Consider the following 21,018-nt stretch of genomic DNA (forward strand, 5'->3'; position numbering starts at 1 on the left):
CAAGATCACAACCATGCCTTCTTATTATCAAGTTTTGGAATTGAAAACAATAGACAGTAGCCAAACAAGAAAGTTAGTATCTAGAGGAAAAGGAAGAAAAGGATGATTCTATGGAGAGCTTGCCAGGTTTTTTCCCAGTAGTTTTCTTTAAAACATGTGTTTTTTTTTTTTTTTTTTTTAATTCTCTCTGTAATAAATAGAAAAGTCCTATTTCATTTAGCCCAGAGAGGGACCACACTTTCTTTTATAAGCAATCACCTTCTAATATAGCTGAAAAGGAAAAAACATACTTCCAACAAATCATATTAATATTTGTTTCTAATAAACAGTTGATTTATAGTTCCTATAAAAAATGTCCTTATCATTTTATGTATAGAAAATATTCTATTCTTTGAAAACCATTACAAACTATCATTCATGTTGAATACTGACCATTAATTTGTATATAAAGTAGCATTTTCACTATCAACTCTTTTCTTTATTAGAATAATAACATTCACAGTGAAAAAATATCATTAGCATCACTTACCAAATTTGTAGCTTGATCTTTTTTCCTTGTAATTCAACTGTTTTGATCTTAAAGTCAATTCCTACAGCAGAGGGGAAAAGAAAAGAACTTTTTAACAGAAATTTCATAATATATATCCACAATTAAATTTATATACAGATTTATTTTTAATTTTTGGCTTCAGAATCATAGTTCTGAGGAATTACATTCAATTTTTAATACAATTTACCCAATTTAATAACAATTAGGCTAAAATTAGAAAGGAGTTTTTCTCAGATAAGAAGTATTTAATGAAAGAGGATAATTATTCCTTTTTTTTTAAGTCTGAATTTAAAATGAAATGGATATTTTCATATAAACAGAATGGAAAAAGTAGACTGTACATGTAACTATAGGTCTCTATTATGCATAGTTTGTTTTTCTTATTAAACACACATGTTCCTTTTTTCTCAGTTTTTCTTTTTCTTCCTTCTTGAGCAACTGGATGGCTGTGTGAATATATGTATATACATATTGTATCTGGTATATATTTTGGCATATTTAGCATGAATTGGACTGCCTGCCAGGTGACATAGGGGATGAGGGAAGAAGGGGAAAATTTGTGGCAGGGGCTTATGCAGGGGTTAATGTTGGAAAAATTACCCATGCATATACTTTGTGAATAAAAAGCTTTAATTAAAAAGAAAAGGAAAAAAAACATACATGCTCAATAGGCAACTTTCAAAGCTGTTCTGCTTGTCTGTCTTTCTTTCTAGTCTTCAAAGATTTCTCTCTGCATTTTAAACAACCCTCTTTCTTTTTGGCCACCCTATCCATATCTTTATCTTCCTATCTCCCCACTGTTGGAAAAAAATAAAACAAATACATACTGTCAAGCAAAATCAATTTCTACATTAGGCAAGTTTGAAAATATATGTCTTTTTCCATATCTTATATGTTATCACTTCTCCTCCCTCCCCAATCAGTGTCTTAAATTAACTGAATGAAAACTTGTTTTTTTACATTGCTCAAAGTTCAAGTTTTTCAAAGTAGGTTTTTTTAAAAAAAATATTATAAAAAGTTGTTTTCCTGATTCTGCTCATTTTATTCTGCATCAGTTCACAATGATTTTTTCCAAGTTTATTTGAAGCTTCATTCTTTATTAGATAAAATAATATATTCCATTACAATCACAAATCACAATTAGCCATTCCCCAATAGAAGGGGATTGCACCTGCATTTCCAGTTTTTGCCACTTCAACAAAAAACATTACTATAAATAATTTTGAAAATGTGGATTCTCTTCCTGTCTTTCACCTCTTGGTGTTTAGTGCTAGTTTGGTCAAAGCACAATTTAGTGACTTTTGGAGAACATTTCCAACTGCTTTCAAGAACAACTAGAACAATTCAATTACATCACCAGTGTGCTGTTATGCCTGTTTTTCATAGTACTTCCAACATTTGTCATTCTCCTTTTTCTTCCTATCTTTGCTAATGATATGTGAGGTAGAGCCTTGGAAGAGCTTATTTTGCATTTCTCTGGTATTACTGATTTGCAACACTGATTAATGTTTGTTTGGATTTTTTTCCTTTGAAAATTACTTTACATCCTTTGACCATATATCTTACTTTAGGTCCCCTTTTTCCAGAAGGCTAAAATTATTGCTAGGGGGAAAAGAAAGGAAAGATGGGGAACAGGAGGTGAGAATTAAGAGCAGTAAATACTGTGTAAAGATTTATCATAGTTTGGAAATCTTGTCTCCCCCTCCTCTTACTTTTCTCTGTCCAACAGTTTGTTTCTTACCTAGTCATGCTCTCTCTTCAGTACCTTCCTTTCTTAATATAAGGCTATTTCCTCCCTAGTTGCTCTAACTATAAGGCCGCCCCCAAAGAACCCCGAGCTTTTCTGAAGCATGGTCTTTAAAGTCCCAGTATGAGTGTGGTGTAACCAGTCTCCTCTAGACAGACCTCTCTCATTTCTGCTTTCTCCCTTCTTCCTCCCTAAGTTCCTTGAAAGCTTTAGTTTTTGTATCCCCACCACTTCCCATAACATTTAGCATATAGTAAAAGGCTTGATAATAACTACATTCATTCATTGTCAAAAGACCACTCTGTCAGAGGCCATTAGATACCATCTCTCATTGTATTTCCTCCTCACTCTTCCCTTAGAACTCTTTCAAAGGTGCTAATCGTGGTCCATCTGAGAGGCTCACTATATAGCAGTACCAGTACACTTTTCCTAGCTCCAATTAATCCCTTAAACACATCAAAGGGTCTACTGGCTTCAGCATGGACTGTTTGTCTGATTCTATAGGAAATCCGTTTAGTCTCAGCAAGAGACTCTAAAATAGACTAATTTTTTACAGTATAAAGGAAAAAAACCCATTCCTTGGGGAAAAAAAAAAGGCCACTACAAACATTTTTGCTGAAGTTAAAGCACCACATATGCAATGGAAATGCTAGAAGTATTCCCAATAAATACAAGAGTAAATTAAGGAATGCCCCCTTCTAAGAAAGAAATTAAAGTTGTAAAGGGAGCCAAAGGGACCAAACCATCTCTATTAGTTGATGATATGATGCTTTTAATTAGAAAATTTAGATAACTAGCAAAAAAAATTAGATTTATTCAAGTTGAAGGCAAAATGCAACAATATTCCCAAGTAATAATAAAATCCAAGGCAATAATGGAAACAATAATACCATTCAAATTAAGTACAAAACTCACAAAATACATGGGAGACATGTACTCATTCAATACTTGTGTAGATTCAATTATAGATTGTTACTTTTAAAAATTAAATAAATAACTGGCCATCATAATGTTCATGGCCGGATAAATAACAATTTCAAGGTGCTTGCATATTTAATACTAAACCAAATTACCAAAGGAATAGAGAATTAGATAAAAGTAATAACAAAATTCATTTGGAGAAACAAAAGATTTAGATTATATTGAGGGAAATGATGAAAAAGTACAGGCATGAAGAGGGACCAGCACTCCAGATTTCAATTTTATAAAGCAACAATTATTTTAAAAATCACTTGGTATTGGTCAAAAAATACAAAAGTTTATCAATGGAACAGAATAGCCAAAGGAGAATAATGAAACTCAATAGCCTCATGTTTGATAAATCCCAAAATACAGATTACCTAGGTTAGAACTCCCTACCTAAAAGACTTGTTGAGAAATCTGGAAAACAATCTGTCAGAAATTAAGACTTATTCCAACATTTAATATTTTTTACACCTTTTAGAAATAGACAATTAAAGAAATATCAAAGACCAAAAAATATTGTCTAATAAGAGATGTGATCAAAAAATATGAAAAGGCATTTCTTAAAAGAAGTTTAAACTAAGAACCATATAAAGAATATTCCAAATCACTAACATAAAATTAAGAGAAATTGACATAAACCTGAATGTCTGCCTCAGACAATTGGCAAAAGTCACAATAGAGGGCAAAAGTGAATGTTGGCACATTATGCAAAGACAAGCATACTAATGCATTATTAGCAGAGCTATAAATTAGTACCACAAACCTGGAAAGCAATGTGCAATCATGCAATTAAAGTCGCTAAAATGTCCTTATCCTTTGGCCTAGAGAGTCCTAAGAATATACTTCTAGGAGAGCATGTTGACAAAAAGAAAGGTTCCATATGTGCTATTTTTTAAATTGAAACATTTACAAAGTATATAAGCCTATCATTTAGGAAATTGCTAAACAAATTGTGGTAAGATTTACATGAAATGAGGTAAAATGAAGTAAGTGGGGCCAGGAAAAAACACACAATCGTAACAAAGCAAATGAAAAAACCACCACAAAACAAAAACTTTATATTGCAAAATTAAAAAGAACAGATTTGGCCCTCCAAAAGATATATATATATATATATATGATGCTATGATTGTGGGTTTTGTTTTTTTACAATTTTAAAATTAGTTTTGTTGATTAAAAAAAAAAAAAAACACTTCATGTTTTCCATTCTTTTCTTCAACATTTTCATCATGAGAGATTCTCTGGGAAGGAGATAGATATGGGAGAAAATCAAGTAATACAAAAATAAAAGATCTCAATAACCATAGTTTTAGAAAACTGATGGGTTAGAAAGCTTATTATTATATGAAGAACCAGAGATATCCTTCATGTGATATTCTTTTATCTCTATCTTTTCTGTCCCCTTCTTGTCCTCTGGTGTAATACAAAATTATGACATTTTGATGATTTTGCTTTCCTCTGCTTCTTTTTCTTTGTACCATAAATAACGAGGGGACACTACTTCCTGTCACATGACCCAGTAAGATCTGGATAAACAGATTTAAACCAGTTAACATCTCATTATTTCCAGTCATTCCTTTTCATCACTTGTGTTTCATTGATTCCTCTCATCCAACAATAACTTCCTAAAAAATTTTTACTCAGTAATCTTGCCTGAAGCTCAGTAAATCTCTTCCTCCAATGATACAAAGGCTCCATCTACTGGCTGAAATAAATGTAGGCAAATCGATACAAATCTAACAAATAGTGCAGGGCAGAAAGATAGTTGGGAGAAGGAGGGGAAGAGAGAGAACACAATGACCTTCCTTTGAAATCTTACTAAAATTTCTGTGGTATAGTGATGCACCTAAGCTCCTAAAGTCTAAGCCAGCACAACAAAAGTACCAGAAGATCCTATTAGGCTCAAAAGGCTTTTCCTATGGACCAGGTAAATAGAATGTCATCTGAGGCTCATCACCAGAGATTTCTCCAATCTCTGGGTGCTGAATCTAATAGCAGGAGCAACTCATGGAATCATCTAAAGCATGACTGACTTAAGGGATCTGCAAAATCCTTTTATCTGTGAAGAGATTTCAAGAAGTCAATGAATTTAGGGGGGAAATTATTTTCATTTCAATATAACTGATTCCCTTCTTAATCCTAAATATTATGCCAAAAGGAAGTTCCTAGGCTTCAGGAAACTGCCAACGAGGATATTTAACACAATAAAGTTTAGAACCATTATCTAAAGTGTAGAAACACAGGACTTGAAGCCAGGAAAATCTCAGTTCAAATCTACACTCTTGTGGGAACCTCTTGACCTGTCTGCCTCAGTTTCCCCATATATAAAATGGGGATAAAAATAGCACCCATTTCAGATCTTTTGAGGATCAAATAAAATCATACTAGTTCCATTAGTTAAATGAAATCATACTGGCGAACCTAAAAGCACCATATAAATGCCAAGCTATTATTATTGGGGGAGGGTGTGTGTGTGTGTGTGTGTGTGTGTGTGTGTGTGTGTGTGTGTTATGAACCATTATTAGTGGAAAAACTAGTTCAATCAATGAAATTATATACCTCTTAAAATAAAGGAAAAGGAGAAAACCCAGTGTTCTATTTTCTAACAGTTTCCTTGAACACAGTGAAAAGTGGGGGCTACTGACAATTTCACAGGACAACCAAACTATTTGGTTGAAACAGAATTTGGTTTCACGGTTACCAAGAAGTGGCAGAAAAGTACATCAAGGACATGAGACTAGAAAAGGTGGGGGACACATATGTAAAGAGTAAGAGAAAATGGGGGGGTAGCATTGCAATACTTGGGTATAACAGGAAAGCCTACAGAGGCTTGGGGGCAAAGATTGTACGGGATGAGAAGGGAAGGATAAATTATGACCTCCATATCTTTGGAGAAAATCTCCACACTACCAGCTATATAGACTAAGAGTCAAACATGCTATTCTATACAAAAGAACAGTGAACTAGATGAATTTGGTTAAAAATGAACACAAGTAGAAATCATAACCCTAAATCCAAAATGCCAAAAGCTTTTCTCTAGCTAATCAAAAATGGATTTGGAGTGGGATGGGGTGGTTGTTCTAAACCTAGCAAAGCAAGGAGAAAGTATCCTGTTCCTTATTTGGTCCTTGTTTGGTTGAGATTTCTAATATGGTAGATTATGAAGAAGAATAAAGACTAGCCCACCTCTTCACACTTAAAAGAAAGATAGTACTCCAAGTAAATAGGGCAGAAATCAAGTATTACTTGACAGATGTATATGCTAGCAGTTACTTTAATAATATGCTTCTCTGCAGTATGCTGGGTTCCTAATGAGAAGGGTAACAATAATCAGAACTGCAATCTATTCCTACCTAAGCAATCTCAGATAAAGAAAAAATTCAAAATTTCTTTTCAGTTTAAAAAGGTTAGGAAACCCTTGCTATAATTCTATTACATGAATAAGAGTAGGGAAAGTAGGGAGGAGGGTAGTTGTTTTTAGCATATAAAATTTATTGTAACCAAATCAATAAACTCATTCTATAGCCAGGTATGAAAATGATGACAACTTTGCTACAAGAAAAATATCTTAAGCTCTAGAAATAATTTCATAAATTTGTTAAAATAGACAACCACTTAGAATTTCAAGGGAAACAAAGAGAAGTAGCAATTCCAGGACTCATACTATACTGTCAAATAGTAATCATCAAAACTACTTGATAACATTTAGAGAATAGGAAAACTGATCAACAAACAAGAATCAAACAAGAATCAGAACCAAATAAACTCAATAATTCAGTTTGATAATCCAAGAACATATAGGCCTTTTTTTTTTTTATTAGTGCCTAAGAGTGATAGACAAAACTATGTGCTCAATAAATATTTGCTGATTGACTAATATAAACTATCTGGGGGAGAATTCTATATGACAATAGGAGAACCTCTAAAACATTCTTGCATAAATAATAATTAAGCAAAATTTTATGCCATATGCCCCAACTCAAAATGTATACATTACCTAAATGTAAAAAGTCCGACTGCTAAAATAAGAGAAGAGGAATGAACATCCCAAAAGCACCTCAAACTCCACACAATATCTTTTAAATTTGTATCTTCTGAACATAGCACCCTCCCTGAGATAGTAGGTGCTTTAAAAAATGCTTATTGATTGACTGATTATCTAAATTACCTTCTTTCTATAGCAGACACAACATCTTTCCATTAATATAGGTTTGCAAACTTGGTGGAATCTTTTTTTTCCCACCCAAGTATAAGCCCTCTGGAATTGTCTTCGAGCTTAAGTTGTACTCTACCTTTTGGGTCAGCTAGATGATTCAATAAATAGAATGCTGAGCCTGGGATGAGGAAGACCCGAATTTAATTTCAGACATTTAAGAACTGTGACTTTGGGCAAGTCATTTAAACTCTCTTTTTTGCTTCACTTTCTTTAACTGTACAATAGTGATACTAACAGCACTCACGTCCTAGGAAATTTTAAAACACTGAACACAGTGCCTAATACATGGTAGGAAATAAATAAATAAATGTGTGTTCCTTTCCCCTTGATTGTCTTTAATTAAAGGATCAAACCAACTGCCACCAAAACTCCCCTTTACAGTCTGAACCAGATTAAGAGACAATTGGGAGAATTTTAACATGATTTTAAAAAATATGCCACACAGATTATGTTAAATTGTGGTCTTCTGAGTAGCCTAAAGAGATCCATTTCTATTTGAGTTTGGCACTACTTGTCTTAAGTTTTGCCCAATAATGACCATAATGCTTCTGTAAAGCACACATTCCCCTTCTGTTCTTACAGAATCAGGATTACATTTTTTTTCTATAGCGGACATAACATCTTTCCATTAATATAGGTTTGCAAACTTGGTGGAATCTTTTTTTTTTTTTGCACCCAAATATAAGCCCTCTGGAATTTTCTTCGATCACTATATTGACCAGAGTAGCCAAATCTTTCACAGTTTATATATGTGTGTGTGTGTGTGTGTGTGTGTGTATAGAGATATAGATATAGATAGATATATAGATATAATATATAGATACAGATATATATGTAAACAACACTTTTCCCCTTATTCTTTCCAATATGTCATTTCTGATAAGTGTGAGGAAGTACTTCAGAGTTGTTTTAATTTGCATTTCTCTAATCAATAGTGATTTAAAACATTTGTTCATATGACTATAAATAGCTTTGATTTCTTCTAAAAATTGATTGTTCATATCCTTTTTCCATTTACAAACTGAGAAATGGCTCTTAGAAACTTGACTCAGTTTCCTATATATTTGAGAAATGAGGCCTTTATCAGAGAAATCAGATATAAATTAAAAAAAAAAACTTCATTTTCTAAGGTACTTTTAAAAGGAAAATGCCATTTCCTTGTATTCTTTTAATTAGGTCTATTTTTGCTTTTGCTTTGTCTGAGATCATGATTACTATCCCTATCTTTTGTTTTATTTTTTTTAAACTTCAGCTGATTACAGATTCTGCTTCAGCTCTTTATTTTCCATGTGTGCCTTTATGTTTCAAGTGTCTCTTATAAACAACATATCAAATTCTAGTTTCTAATTCATTCTGTTAACTGTTTCCATTTCATGGATGAATTCATCCCATTCACATTTATAGTTATGATTATTGTGAATTTCCTTCTATCAATTTCCTGCCTATCCTTTTCTCTTTTTATTCTGTCCCTCCTCAAAAGTCTGTTTTGCTTCTGACCAGACTCCCTTAATTTATCCCTCCCAGTCTTTTATCCTCCCCTATCTCCCTAATGAATAAGAGATTTCTTTATCCTACAGAGTATGTAATCTTCCCTCTTTCAACCAATTTGGATAAGAGTGAGTTTCAAGGATTAAAACCCACCCTCCATTTTCACCTCCTCTATAAAAGTTGTTTTCTCTCTTATTTTACCTTTTTTATATTTCTCTTGGGTTTTGTGTTTGAATGTCAAATTTTCTATTCAGTTGTTGTTTCCTTTTCCCCTATCCCTATCAGAAATGCTTTAAAGTACTCTATTTCACTGAATGTTTATTCCCCACCCCCCTCCACTTTAAAGGATTAAACTGTTTTGCTGAAGAGGTTATTTTTGGTTGTAATCCTAGCTCTTCTGCTTCGCAGAATCTCATATTCTAAACATTCTGCTCCTTTTTGTGGAAGCTTCCAGATCTTGTATGATGTGGCCTTTGGCTCCATGGTATTTGATTGGTTCTTTCTAACTACTTGCAATATTTTCTCCTGACCAGTGAGTTCTGATATTTAGCTATAAATGTTAGTGGTAATTTGGAATCTCAGAAAGCGATGGGTAGATTATTTTAGTTACTATTTTACCATCTAGGTCAGCGCAGTTTTCTTTAATAGTTTCTTGAAAAATGATATATAGACTTTTTTTTCTGATCATGGATTTTGGGTAGTCCAATAATTCTTAGCTCATCTCTTCTTGATCTTGTTTCCTGGTCAGTTTTTTTTTAAATGAAATATATCACAGTTTCTTCTATTTTTTCATTCTTTTGACTTTTTTATTGTTTCCTGAAGTCTTATGAAATCACCAGCTTCTGCTTGCCTAATTCTAATATTCAAGGAATTATTTTTTTCTGTGAACTTTCATATTTCTTTTTCCATGGCCAATTTTGCTTTTTATGGAGTTCTTCAGTGAATTTTTGTACCTATTTTACCATTAGGCCAATCCTGTTATTGTTCTTGTTTTAGGTACTATTTTCTTCAGGATTTTTTGTGTCTCTTTCACTAACACTATGGATTCTATTTTCATAATTTTCTTGAATCACTGACTTTCTCCCCTCCCCCTCCGCCCCCATTTTCCTCTATCACTCTATTCTTTTTCTTTAACTCTTCCCAGGAATTCTTGTTTGGCTTGGGCCCAATTAGCATATTTCTTTGAGGCATAGGTTGATATTGCCAGCTTCTGCATTTATGCTTTAGTCTTATCACATTAATTTTTTTATGATCAAGTTCTTCTTCTTTTTTCTTTTTTTTTGCTCATTTTTTCCCAGCCTATTTCTTCACTTTGAATTTAAGTTAAAGTTGGACTTTGTTCATGTAGGGGTGGGAAGGCACTGAACCAAGCTTCAGGCTTTTTTGTGCTGTTGCTTTTGGAGTTAGTTCTGGAGGCCTACAAGTTTCTGGTGCTTCTAAAGTGATGCAATGTGGGGAATAGGTCTGATTACTGCTCTCCTGGTCTGTGCTCTGGTCTTTACCAAGTATGAGACCTTGTTTCCCTGTAGCCTCAAGCACTAGCACTCGGCTCAGTCTAACATTGTGACTAGATTCCCTGTTTTCCTGCAGCTGCAGGTACTTTCTTGACATTAGAATGGTGACAAGGGCCTCTATTCTCCTGCAGCAAGCACTAGTATTCCCTTCTGCCAGGGAACTGCAACTCAGATCTTTGCTACCTAGAAGTACCTAACCCCATCATAGTCTGTAGGCTGAGAGCTTCTGAAAGTGCCAGGATCGCTTCCAAGATCTACTACCCCTGGTGTGGCTACTGTGTGTACTCCACTCCAGAATGATATCCACTGATCCACTGCAGTATCACTGACTTCTCCAGCCAACTTCCTGATTTGTGTCTAGGAATATTACCCCTGCAAAAAGTTTGGGAATGACCACACTTCCTAAATCATTCTGTATGAAGCAGGGCTGTCCAGAAGTAAAATGAATGCTGGATTAGATTGTCTCTGTAGAGATCCTTCCATCTATGATCTATTAGTCTCTTCCATAAATATTCTATATGCCATAATGTACAAACCTCTGCTCCAAGGCATTAAGCACTCAGTAAGACTGCTTAGATAACTCCACAATAATTCCAAAGAGACTCATAATGGAAAATAGTATCCACTTCGGGAGAGAAAACTGATTAACTTAAAAAAAAAAAAAAAAAAAAGCTTAGTATCTTTATTTTCCTGTTACATGTAAAACAATTTTTCATATTTGTTTTTAAAACTTGGAGTTCCAGATTCTCTCCCTTCCTCCCCATTCCTATCCTCCTTTAAGAAAGCACATGTGAAGTTATGCAAAACATTTCCAAAAAAACATGATGTAAAAGAAAACACATCTCTCCTTTAACACAAAAAATCCCTCAAGAAAAATAAAGTTTAAAACAAACCAAAAAAAATCTGTATTCAGACAAAAATCAGTTTTTTCTCTGGGTATGGACACCATTTTTCATCGTTAAGTGCTTCAAAGTAGTCATGGGTCACTGCTGCTGAGAACAGAAGTCATTCACAGCTGATCTTCCCACAATATTACTATTACTTTGTACACAGTACATTTGCTTGAATTCATAGAGGACTTTCAGGTTTTTCTGAGATCATCCTGCTTATCATTTCCCATATAACAATTATATTTCATCAAGACCGCATACCACAATTTATTTATTCAGTCATTCCCCAACTGATAGGCATCCTCTCAATTTTCAATTTTTTACCCTTGGAAAAGAGGTGTTATAAATATTCTTTGTACATATGAGTCCTTTTCCTTTTTAAAAATATCTTTTGTAATTCATGCCTTTGATTCTTATCAAAGAATATGCACGATTTTACAGGTTTGGAGCACAGTTTATATCTTAATCACCTGTCAATTGAAGAATGGCTCTTGTTTTTTTGTTTTTTCAGTTCCCTATATATTTTAATCAGAGAAATTTGTTTCAAAATTCTTTTTTCCAGTTTCTGTGGCCAATTATATTTCTCCCATTTATTCTGTTCTGTCTTCTTTCACTCTGACTCTCCTCAGAATTTCTTTGCTACTGATCCCTCCCTCCTCCAATATATCCTTTTTACTATCCCCCTTTTCTGTAGGGTAAGACAGATTTCTATGCCTATATTGTGTGTGTATCCTATATGTTATACAGGCTCTTTGAGACAAGTCTGATGAGTAAGATTCATGCATTTCACCTTTCTTTCCCTTCTTCCTCTCCATCATAAAAGCTTTTTTTTTTACCTCTTTTATGGCAGATAACTTATGCCATTCCACCTCTCCCTTTCTCATCCTCCCAATACATTCCTCTCACCTCTTCGTTTTATTTTTTAAAATATATTATCTCTTCACATTCAACTCACACAACTCTGTCTATAAATACTTCTTTTAACAGCCATAATGATAAAGTTCTAACAAGTTACAAATATCATTCTTCCATGTCAGGATGTAAATAGGTAAACTTTTTTTAAGTCCCTCATGACATCCCTTTCCCTTTTACCTCCTTATACTTCCCCTGAATCTTATATTTGAAAAATCAGATTTTTCTACTTACTCTGTTTTTTTTTCCTATCACAAATGCTTGAAAGTTCTCTATTTCATTGAAAAGCCACCTTTTCTCCTGAAGGAGTATACTTTGTTTTGCAGAATAAGTGACTCTTGGTTGAAAACCTAGCTCTATTGCTCTCCAGAATATCATATTTCAGCCTTCTGATCCTTTAATATAGAAGCTGCTAATTTTTGTGTTATTCTGTGGCTTTACTATACCTGAATTACTTCTTCCTGAACACTTGCAATATTTACTCCATGACCAGGGAATTATAGAACCTGGATATAATATTCTTGGGAGTTTTCATCTTGGGATTTCTTTCAAGAGATGATTGGTGGATTCATTCAATTTCTATTCTACCCTCTGGTTCTAGAATATCAGGACAGTTTTCATTGATAATTTTTTAAAAGATGATGGCTAGGCTCTTTTTTTTTTTTTTTTTTTTTTTAAATCATGCTTTTCAGGTAATCCAATAATTTTAAAATGATCTCACCTGAATTTATTTTCCAGGTCAGTTGTTTTCCCAATGAAGTATTCACAATGTCTTCTATTTTTTTCATCTTTTGGTTTTGTTTTATTGTTTCTTAATTTCTCATTAAGTCATTAGCTTCCATTTGCTCAATTCAAGGAATTATTTTCCTCAGTGAGCTTTTGTACCTCCTGTCCCATTTGACCAGTTTTGCTTTTTAAGGAATTCTTCTCATTAGTTTTTAAAATTTCCTTTTGCCACCATTCTCATTTGTCTTCTCAATTTTTTCTCTACCTCTCTTACTTGATTTTCAAAATCCCATTTGAATTCTTCCAGGGTCTGAGACCAATTCTTATTTTTCTTTGGGGCTTTGGATGTACAAACTTTGACTTTGTTATCTTCCTCTGAGTGTTATGATCCTTCTTGTCACCAAAAGAACTGTCCATGATCTTCTTCTATTACCTGCTCATTTTTGTAACCTATTTATTACTCTGCTTTTAACTCTTTATTAAAGTAGGGCTCCATTTCCAGGGTGGAGGGTGCACTATCCCAAGCTTCAGGGATTTTGAGCAGCTGTTATCAAAGACCATTCTAGGCACCTGATTACAAATGCTCTTCCTGAAACTGTGAGAAGTGTCCCCACTCCCCTGTAGTTCCCCTCAGCCCAAGCCCACTCATGGTTTGCTGGTTTCCCAACGCCCTTGCTGACAAACAGTTCTTGCTGACCGTTGGGATAAAAGGTCTAGAAATTGTCGGTGCTGCCACCAATTCAGAGGTCCAAGGCCCCTTCCTGCTTTACTGGTGCTGAGGCAAGGTTCGCACAAGCATGGCCTGCTGGTCCAGGATTACATACTGAACTCCCACCCTGATGCCACAGTTCTTTCCTGCTGACCATCTAAGCTGTCTATGGCTGAAGAATGTTCCATCTTTTTATGTGTTCTGACACTCTAAAATTTGTTCAGAGTCATTAGTTAAAGAATTTGGAACGGTATGGGGAAAAGCTTGGTTTCACTTCCTCAAAACTGATGAACGTTTGAATAAAAATTGAAGCCCAATTTCTTTTCCATTTTCTTTATTCTTCTTGCTTTGTCCATCCCATAATATTGCAAATGTGAAAATGTTTTGTATAACTCCATAGACATAATAGGTACAAAATAGGTATATTTCTTGCCTTTTTCAAAGGGATTTCAAATTGAAAATAATTTTAAAAAACAATGTTTAAATGTCTTTAATTCTGTTTTACCCTATAAACCTCTCTGAAATTCATATAGATGGCAATCTGGAACTTGTATTCATGTGCTTAGTGGAACAGTATAAAAGCCAATAACAATCTCAATTAGGACTATATTGTTATTATAGCTATAATAGTATATATTAACAAAGAAGTTAATAAAATGTAAACTGTGCCACTGGCTCCTGCACATCATAAAAAATTGGAAGTTAGGTATTTATGTATTATCTTCCTAATACTCAATGACCAGCTCCTAGAATTTAGAAAATATTCAACCAAGAACAGATTAACAATTCCATTTTTCATTTGAGAAAGGAAGCATATAATTCAATTTTTCAGAAAATTTCACTGTAGAAGAATTAAATATTAAATTGACAGAAATAATCTAGGCAAACAAACACACAGAAAAGCAATCTGAAAAGCACAGTTATAATGCAGATTGTTGGTATGTACATAATTCAAAACAGCAAGTAACTATAAAAATAATTTAACTTTGAAATTTTTTTAAATAGCTTTGTATATACCCATATGAACTTGGGAAACTTACTTTTTAAGTTTGATCTTAAAAGAATTAAGCTAGAACTAGTTTGAGACAATTTAGGTTAAAATTATGGTTATAAGAGCCCTTCTAGTTCCAAATCTATGATTCTATAATAAATCCCTGCTGCATAAACTCTTCAAAGCAATATTAAATGATATTTAACACATTTACTCTTTCCTTAAACACATACAAACTCTTAGATATGTATTTATAAAGTCCGTCTGCAAATTAATTTGAGCACTGTCACTTCTTGTACAAATTGTGCTTTAATATCTTTACATTCAAATGATCAGTATGGTTATAGTAAATCTCTTCTACAATTTAGTAAAAACACTGGAAATGACTATTACCTAATATAAAAAGAAACCTAAGGCATTGACATTGAAAGCAAGTATCTTTTGACTTTCTGGTTTCTTCCCAAAATAAGCACTGAATCGAAACTAGCTGAGAAACACATTTAAGTATCAAAGATATGGATCACAATTTCAAGGACTAGTCAGCTAGTGACGCTGTCAGCTGCAAAGTAGAAAGAAAACATTAAGACTAATGAGGATGAATATTTAACAATAACCACCAATCTAATAACTTCTGTGTTTCTGCTCCTATGTGAGTTTACTTTTACTTCTCCTAAACTATACTCTATTTTTAGTGCAACTATTTTTACATTTATAATTTCATATATAATTTGAATATAATATGTGTCTCGGCTGTCAAGACAACAAACCAGTGCTAGGCACTGTGTTAAGTGATGGAGATATAAAGAAAGGCCAACCACAGCCCTTTCTGTATGGCAAGAAACTAGAAACTGAGTGGATGCCCATCAATTGGAGAATGGCTGAATAAATTATGATATATGAATGTTATGGAATACTACTGTTCTATATGAAATGACCAACAGGATGATTTCAGAGAGACCTGGAGAGACTTACATGAACTGATGCTGAATGAAAAGAGCAGAACCAGGAGATCATTATACATGACAACAAGAAGATTGCATGATGATCAATTCTGATGGATGTAACTCTCTTTAACAATCAGATAATTCAAACCAGTTCCAATTGTTCAGTGATGAAGAGAGCCATCTATACCCAGAGATGTACAAATCTACATTGTACACAGTAACAGCAAGATTATTTGATGATCAATTACAAAAGATTTGATTCTTCTCAGCAATTCAGTGATTCCAATAAACTTCAGATAGACAATACCATCTGCTTTCAGAGAGACAACTATGGAGACAGAAGTAAATCAACATTTGCTGTATTCCCCTTTTCCCACCCTTTTTATTCTTTTTTTTCTTCCTTGTAGTTTTCCCCTTTTGTTCTGATTTTTCTCTCCCAATATGATTCACAAGGAAATGTTTTTTTTTTTAAATGAATGGACATGTATAACCAGGGGGAAAAAATAAGCACACACACAAAAAAAGCCAAAACAAACCCTGCTCTCAAATAGGTAAGTCTAATAAAAGAGGCAGCAAACATACAAACAACTATGTACAGACAAGATTAGTTCAGGATAAATTAGATATAATCTCAGAGGGAAGATATTAAAATTAAAGGGAACCAAAAAAATGTTTCTTGTAGCAGGTTGAAACAAGGAAGCCAGGAGGCAGCGATAAGGAGAAAGAGAGTCCCAAGCATGGAGAACAGCCAATGAAAACATCTGAAGTAGGACTACGAAGTATCTTATTGAAGAAACAGTAAGTCAGTGGATTGTTGAATACATGGAAAGGAGACTAGAAAAGTAGGAAAAGTTGAGGTTTTGAAGAGCTATATTGTATTTATAATCATTGCAAAGAAATTCCATCCCACTTTTTTTTTTTTTTTAAACTTTCAGCAACATTGCTTATAGACACTTCTGCAATGAGTCACTACTGGAGAAGAACTCCAACTAACTCATTAGTTGGTTACTACCTATCCAACAAAGAAAGGAAGAAAATAATTTCCCCCCAATAATCTGGTAAAAAACTATCAATGTATATTCAATTAAGACAACATACTACAAAACACAAATAAAAATTAATTACTCTCTCCAAATAGGGAGGTATTTTTTTTTTTTTGCTTTCTTAGGAATTCATATCAAATTGTCTCTACACTGATATGAAGGTAAATGAGTTTCTTTGAAATCCAGCTTTGAAAAGAAATACAAGTGCAAAGAATGATAGAATGTAGTATTCAAATCCAACCTATGATACTGGCTTGTGTGAACATGTATAAAGTATTTAACCTCTAAGTCTCTGCTTCCCATCAGTAAAGCAAAAATAACAGCTTTAGTATTGTATCTCATAGGATTATGAAGAGCAATTATACTAAAGCATGTAAAATACTTTGTAGATCTTAAATTATACAAAGAGCAATTATGATTATTAGCAGGTACTTCTAAGAACTTCTTTAATCTTGGTCACTTTTATGTTAGCAGTACAATAGTCCACCAGAGAAAATTATGTCCTTGATTTACAATGCTATTAAAGCGATTGCTCTCAATGGCAAAGTAAACTTTAGGGAGGCAGGGAGAATGATGAATCACATAAATAATTTTCTGATTCACTAAAATGAGGGTTTAGATCTGGATTAGTATTTGATTATCTTATATAGAGACTGGCTTTGTGTTCTGCTATTTGAGAAAAAAAACGTAAAAGATTTCTGCTATAAAGGAAGAATAGCTTAATCATACCAGACCTAAAACTACATTATTTAGTGGCAGTCATCAAAACCTTTTAATAGAGCATTGTACAACATGAAAATTTGAAAATGTTTAAAAGGACTGTGCATGTTTAACCTATATATCAGATTGCTTGCTGTCTTGAGGAGGGGAAGAAAAAAGGAAAGGAGGAAGAAAAAAATTTGGAAAACAAAATTTTATAAAACTGAATGCTGAAAACTATCTTTACATGTATATTTGAAAAAATAGCTATAGGAAAAAGATTATGTTCAAAATTTTTTCTCCTTCCTCTCCTTACCTCCCCCCATCCCAAAACAGCAAGCAATGATTAAATATTTCTATATGGTTATGCAAGAAAAATCAGATCCAATCACAAGAAAACAAAAAAAACACAAGCAAACAACAACAAAATGAAAATATTATGCTTTGATCCATAATTCAGTCTCTATAATTCTCTCTCTGGGTGTGGATGGCATTTTCTACCCCAAGTCTACTAGAATTGCCTTGAATCACCCGCAAGGTTGAAAAGAGCCATCACAATTAATAATCACATAATATATATTACTGTATTCAATGAAACACAAAATCTTACAAAAATGAATGTTGAAAATTTATCTTTACATGTATTTGAGAAAAAAATATAATTGAGAAGAAATGAAGTGGCAGATCAATGGAATAGAATTCCATCCACAAGATAACAATATTCAATGAGAACAGCCAATGAAAACATCTGAAGTAGGACTATGAAGTATCTTATTGGAGAAACAGTAAGAAGTCAGTGGATTGCTGAATACATGGAAAGGAGACTAGAAAAGTAGGAAAACTTGAGGTTTTGAAGAGCTATACTGTATTTATAATCAATAGCTGAGAACACATTTAAGTATCAAAGATATGGATCACAATTTCAAGGACTAGTCAGCTAGTGACGCTGTCAGCTGCAAAGTAGAAAGAAAACATTAAGACTAATGAGGATGAATGTTTAACAATAACCACCAATCTAATTCTCTTATGATCCAGTGACATTTGTTGAATAAGACACTCTTATCTCTGAAGATGGCCATCTCTTTCATCTTCTTTCAAGTCTCAGCTAAAAATCCTATCTTCTACAGAAAATCTTTCCCAATTCTCTTTTATTCTTTAAGTGCTTTTCTTATTTCCATTTTTTCCTGTATATATCTTACATGTAGATAGTTGTTTACATGTTTGGTGTCTCCCTCATTAAATTCTGAGTTCCTTCTGAGCCTGCAAGGATTGTCTTATTATCTACTTTAATAAGTTTATTAACTGACTCAAATAATTTATTCATCAATAAATTAAAGTTTGGTGGGGGAACAACAAAAAACTCCCAACACTACTCAAAATAAAAAGCAAAAACCTAACCACAAAAAGAACATCTGAACACCTGGGCCTCCTCCAGGCTTTGGCGTCTAGATTCATCTGATTCTTGTCTAAAAAATAATCTTTAAATATTGACTAGTCTACTTAGAGAAGTGGTGATTATCAATATAACAACTTAATAATCAATTCTAATTCCAAAAGGACAGAATTCTCCTATCAAATGGGAAATAGCTAAGTATTTATGTGCATGTTTGATTTCTATTAATGTATGCAAAAGATCATATGAATCCATTTGATTAACTAGTTAATTAAAAATAAGGTGAATAGAGAGAGAACAAAAACTCACACAAAATGTAAAATACAAGAAGCAAAATCTTCCTTCAAGTCAGTATTAGGATTCTTACCTGTCATTTTTATTATGCATGCAGGACAATCTATTTCCCCCAGGAAAAACCACTTCCCCTTCTCTGGACCTCAAATTTTTTTTTTAACCTTATTTCCCAAGTTGATGTCCCAAACTTTAAATGAACAGAGTATAACAAAACTATGCAGATTAAATGTTTTTATCGATGTATAATTTGCTGTTAAAATATACATGCAAATATGCAAAAATGTTTGAAGAAGCTTTTTCTGAAATGGCAAGGAATTGGAAAATGGGTGGATGCCCAACAATTGAGGAATAGTTGGATAAGTTTTGGTATTACTATTTTATAACGAATGATGAGAAGGCTGATTTCAGAAAAGCCTGGAATGACTTATATGAATTGATGCTGAATGAAGTGAGCAGAACCAGGAGAACATTGTACACAGTAAAAATAAGATTATATGATGATCAACTAGTTATATTTGATTTAGTTCTTCTCAGCAATATAATGAAACATCAATTTCAATAGAGTTAGGATGGAAAGTGCTATCTTCATACAGAGAGAGAACTATGGAGACTGAATGTGGATCAAAACTTTTTATTTCTTTGCTTTTTCCCTTTGTGCTCTAATTTTTCTTGACAACATGACAAATATGGAAATATGTTTAAAAATATTGTATATGTATAACCTATGTCAGATTACTTGCTGTCTTGGGGAGAGGAGAAAAAATATTGGAACACCATCTTATAAAAATGTACGCTACATATTTGGAAAAAATAAAAGAATTGAGAACTGAAAAAATGCATGTAGAGTTTGTTGTGCTTAATAAAATGCAAAATTCATTAAAAGTATTACTGAATTCTTAGTGGCTTTTAACAGATGCTAATTACAATTAATATCACTAAGAAGTCTGAAATTTTTGGTGTTAAAAATGAATCTTTGTACTCAAAAGTATTGAGAAATGAGCTGCAAAGAGATCTTAAAGGAAGGAAAGGGACCCATATATGCAAAAATATTTGTGGCAGCCCTTTTTGTAGTGGCAAGAAACTGGAAACTGAGTGGATGCTCATCAATTGGAGAATGGCTGAATAAATTATGGTATATGAATGTTACAGAATATTATTGTTCTGTAAGAAATGATCAGGAGGATGATTTTAGAGAGGTCTGGAGAGACTCACATGAAGTGATGCTGAATGAAATGAGCTTAGAACCAAGAGATCATTGTACATAGCAACAAGACTATATGATGAACAATTCTGATGAATGACTCTTTTCAGAAAATGAGATGACTGATTCCAGTTCCAATAATCTTGTGATGAAGAGAGTCATCTACACCCAGAAAGAGGATTGTGGGAACTGAATGTGGATCACAACATAACATTCTCACTCTTTTTGTTGTGTTTGCTTACATTTTATTTTCTTACTCATTTACTTTCTTTTTTTAATCTGATTTTTCTTGTATAGCAAGAGAAATTGCATAAATATGTGTATACATATTGGATTTAACATATATTTTAACATGTTTAACATATATTGGATTGCTTGCCATCTAGGGGAGGAGGATGGGGGGAAGGAGGTGAAAATCTGAAACACAAAGCTATGCAAGGATCAATGTTGTCAAATTATCCTTGCATATGTTTTGAAAATAAAAAGCTTTATTAAAAAAAATTAAAGGGGTGGTGGGGGAGAAGGAGAGGAGAGAGGGAGGGAGGGAGGAAGAGAGGGAGAGAGGAAGGGAGAGAAGAAGAGAGAAAGAGAGAGAGAGAAAAAGAAAGTCTTGGATAATCTTTAGGGTTCATGAACTTGGGGAAAAAAGCTATACTTTTGTTTCCACTAACCTCCAAATGAAATTTAGCATTTCTTTCAATTACTTAAAAACATTATTCGGAATAAGCTTCACCA

The 21,018-nt window shown here is 33.3% G+C and overlaps 1 protein-coding gene across 1 annotated transcript in view; it reads right to left on the reverse strand.

Moving 5' to 3' along the window:
* The window catches only part of RAB10 (RAB10, member RAS oncogene family), an 87,086-nt gene that overhangs the window by 29,409 nt on the left and 36,659 nt on the right, over positions 1 to 21,018 (reverse strand). Inside the window, exon 2 of the mRNA XM_051976340.1 lies at positions 530 to 590. Coding sequence (XP_051832300.1) covers positions 530 to 590 — 61 coding nt within the window. The remainder of the gene's footprint in view (positions 1 to 529; positions 591 to 21,018) is intronic.

This window comes from Antechinus flavipes, chromosome 2 (genome assembly GCF_016432865.1).
Source record: "Antechinus flavipes isolate AdamAnt ecotype Samford, QLD, Australia chromosome 2, AdamAnt_v2, whole genome shotgun sequence".
NCBI lineage: Eukaryota > Metazoa > Chordata > Mammalia > Dasyuromorphia > Dasyuridae > Antechinus > Antechinus flavipes.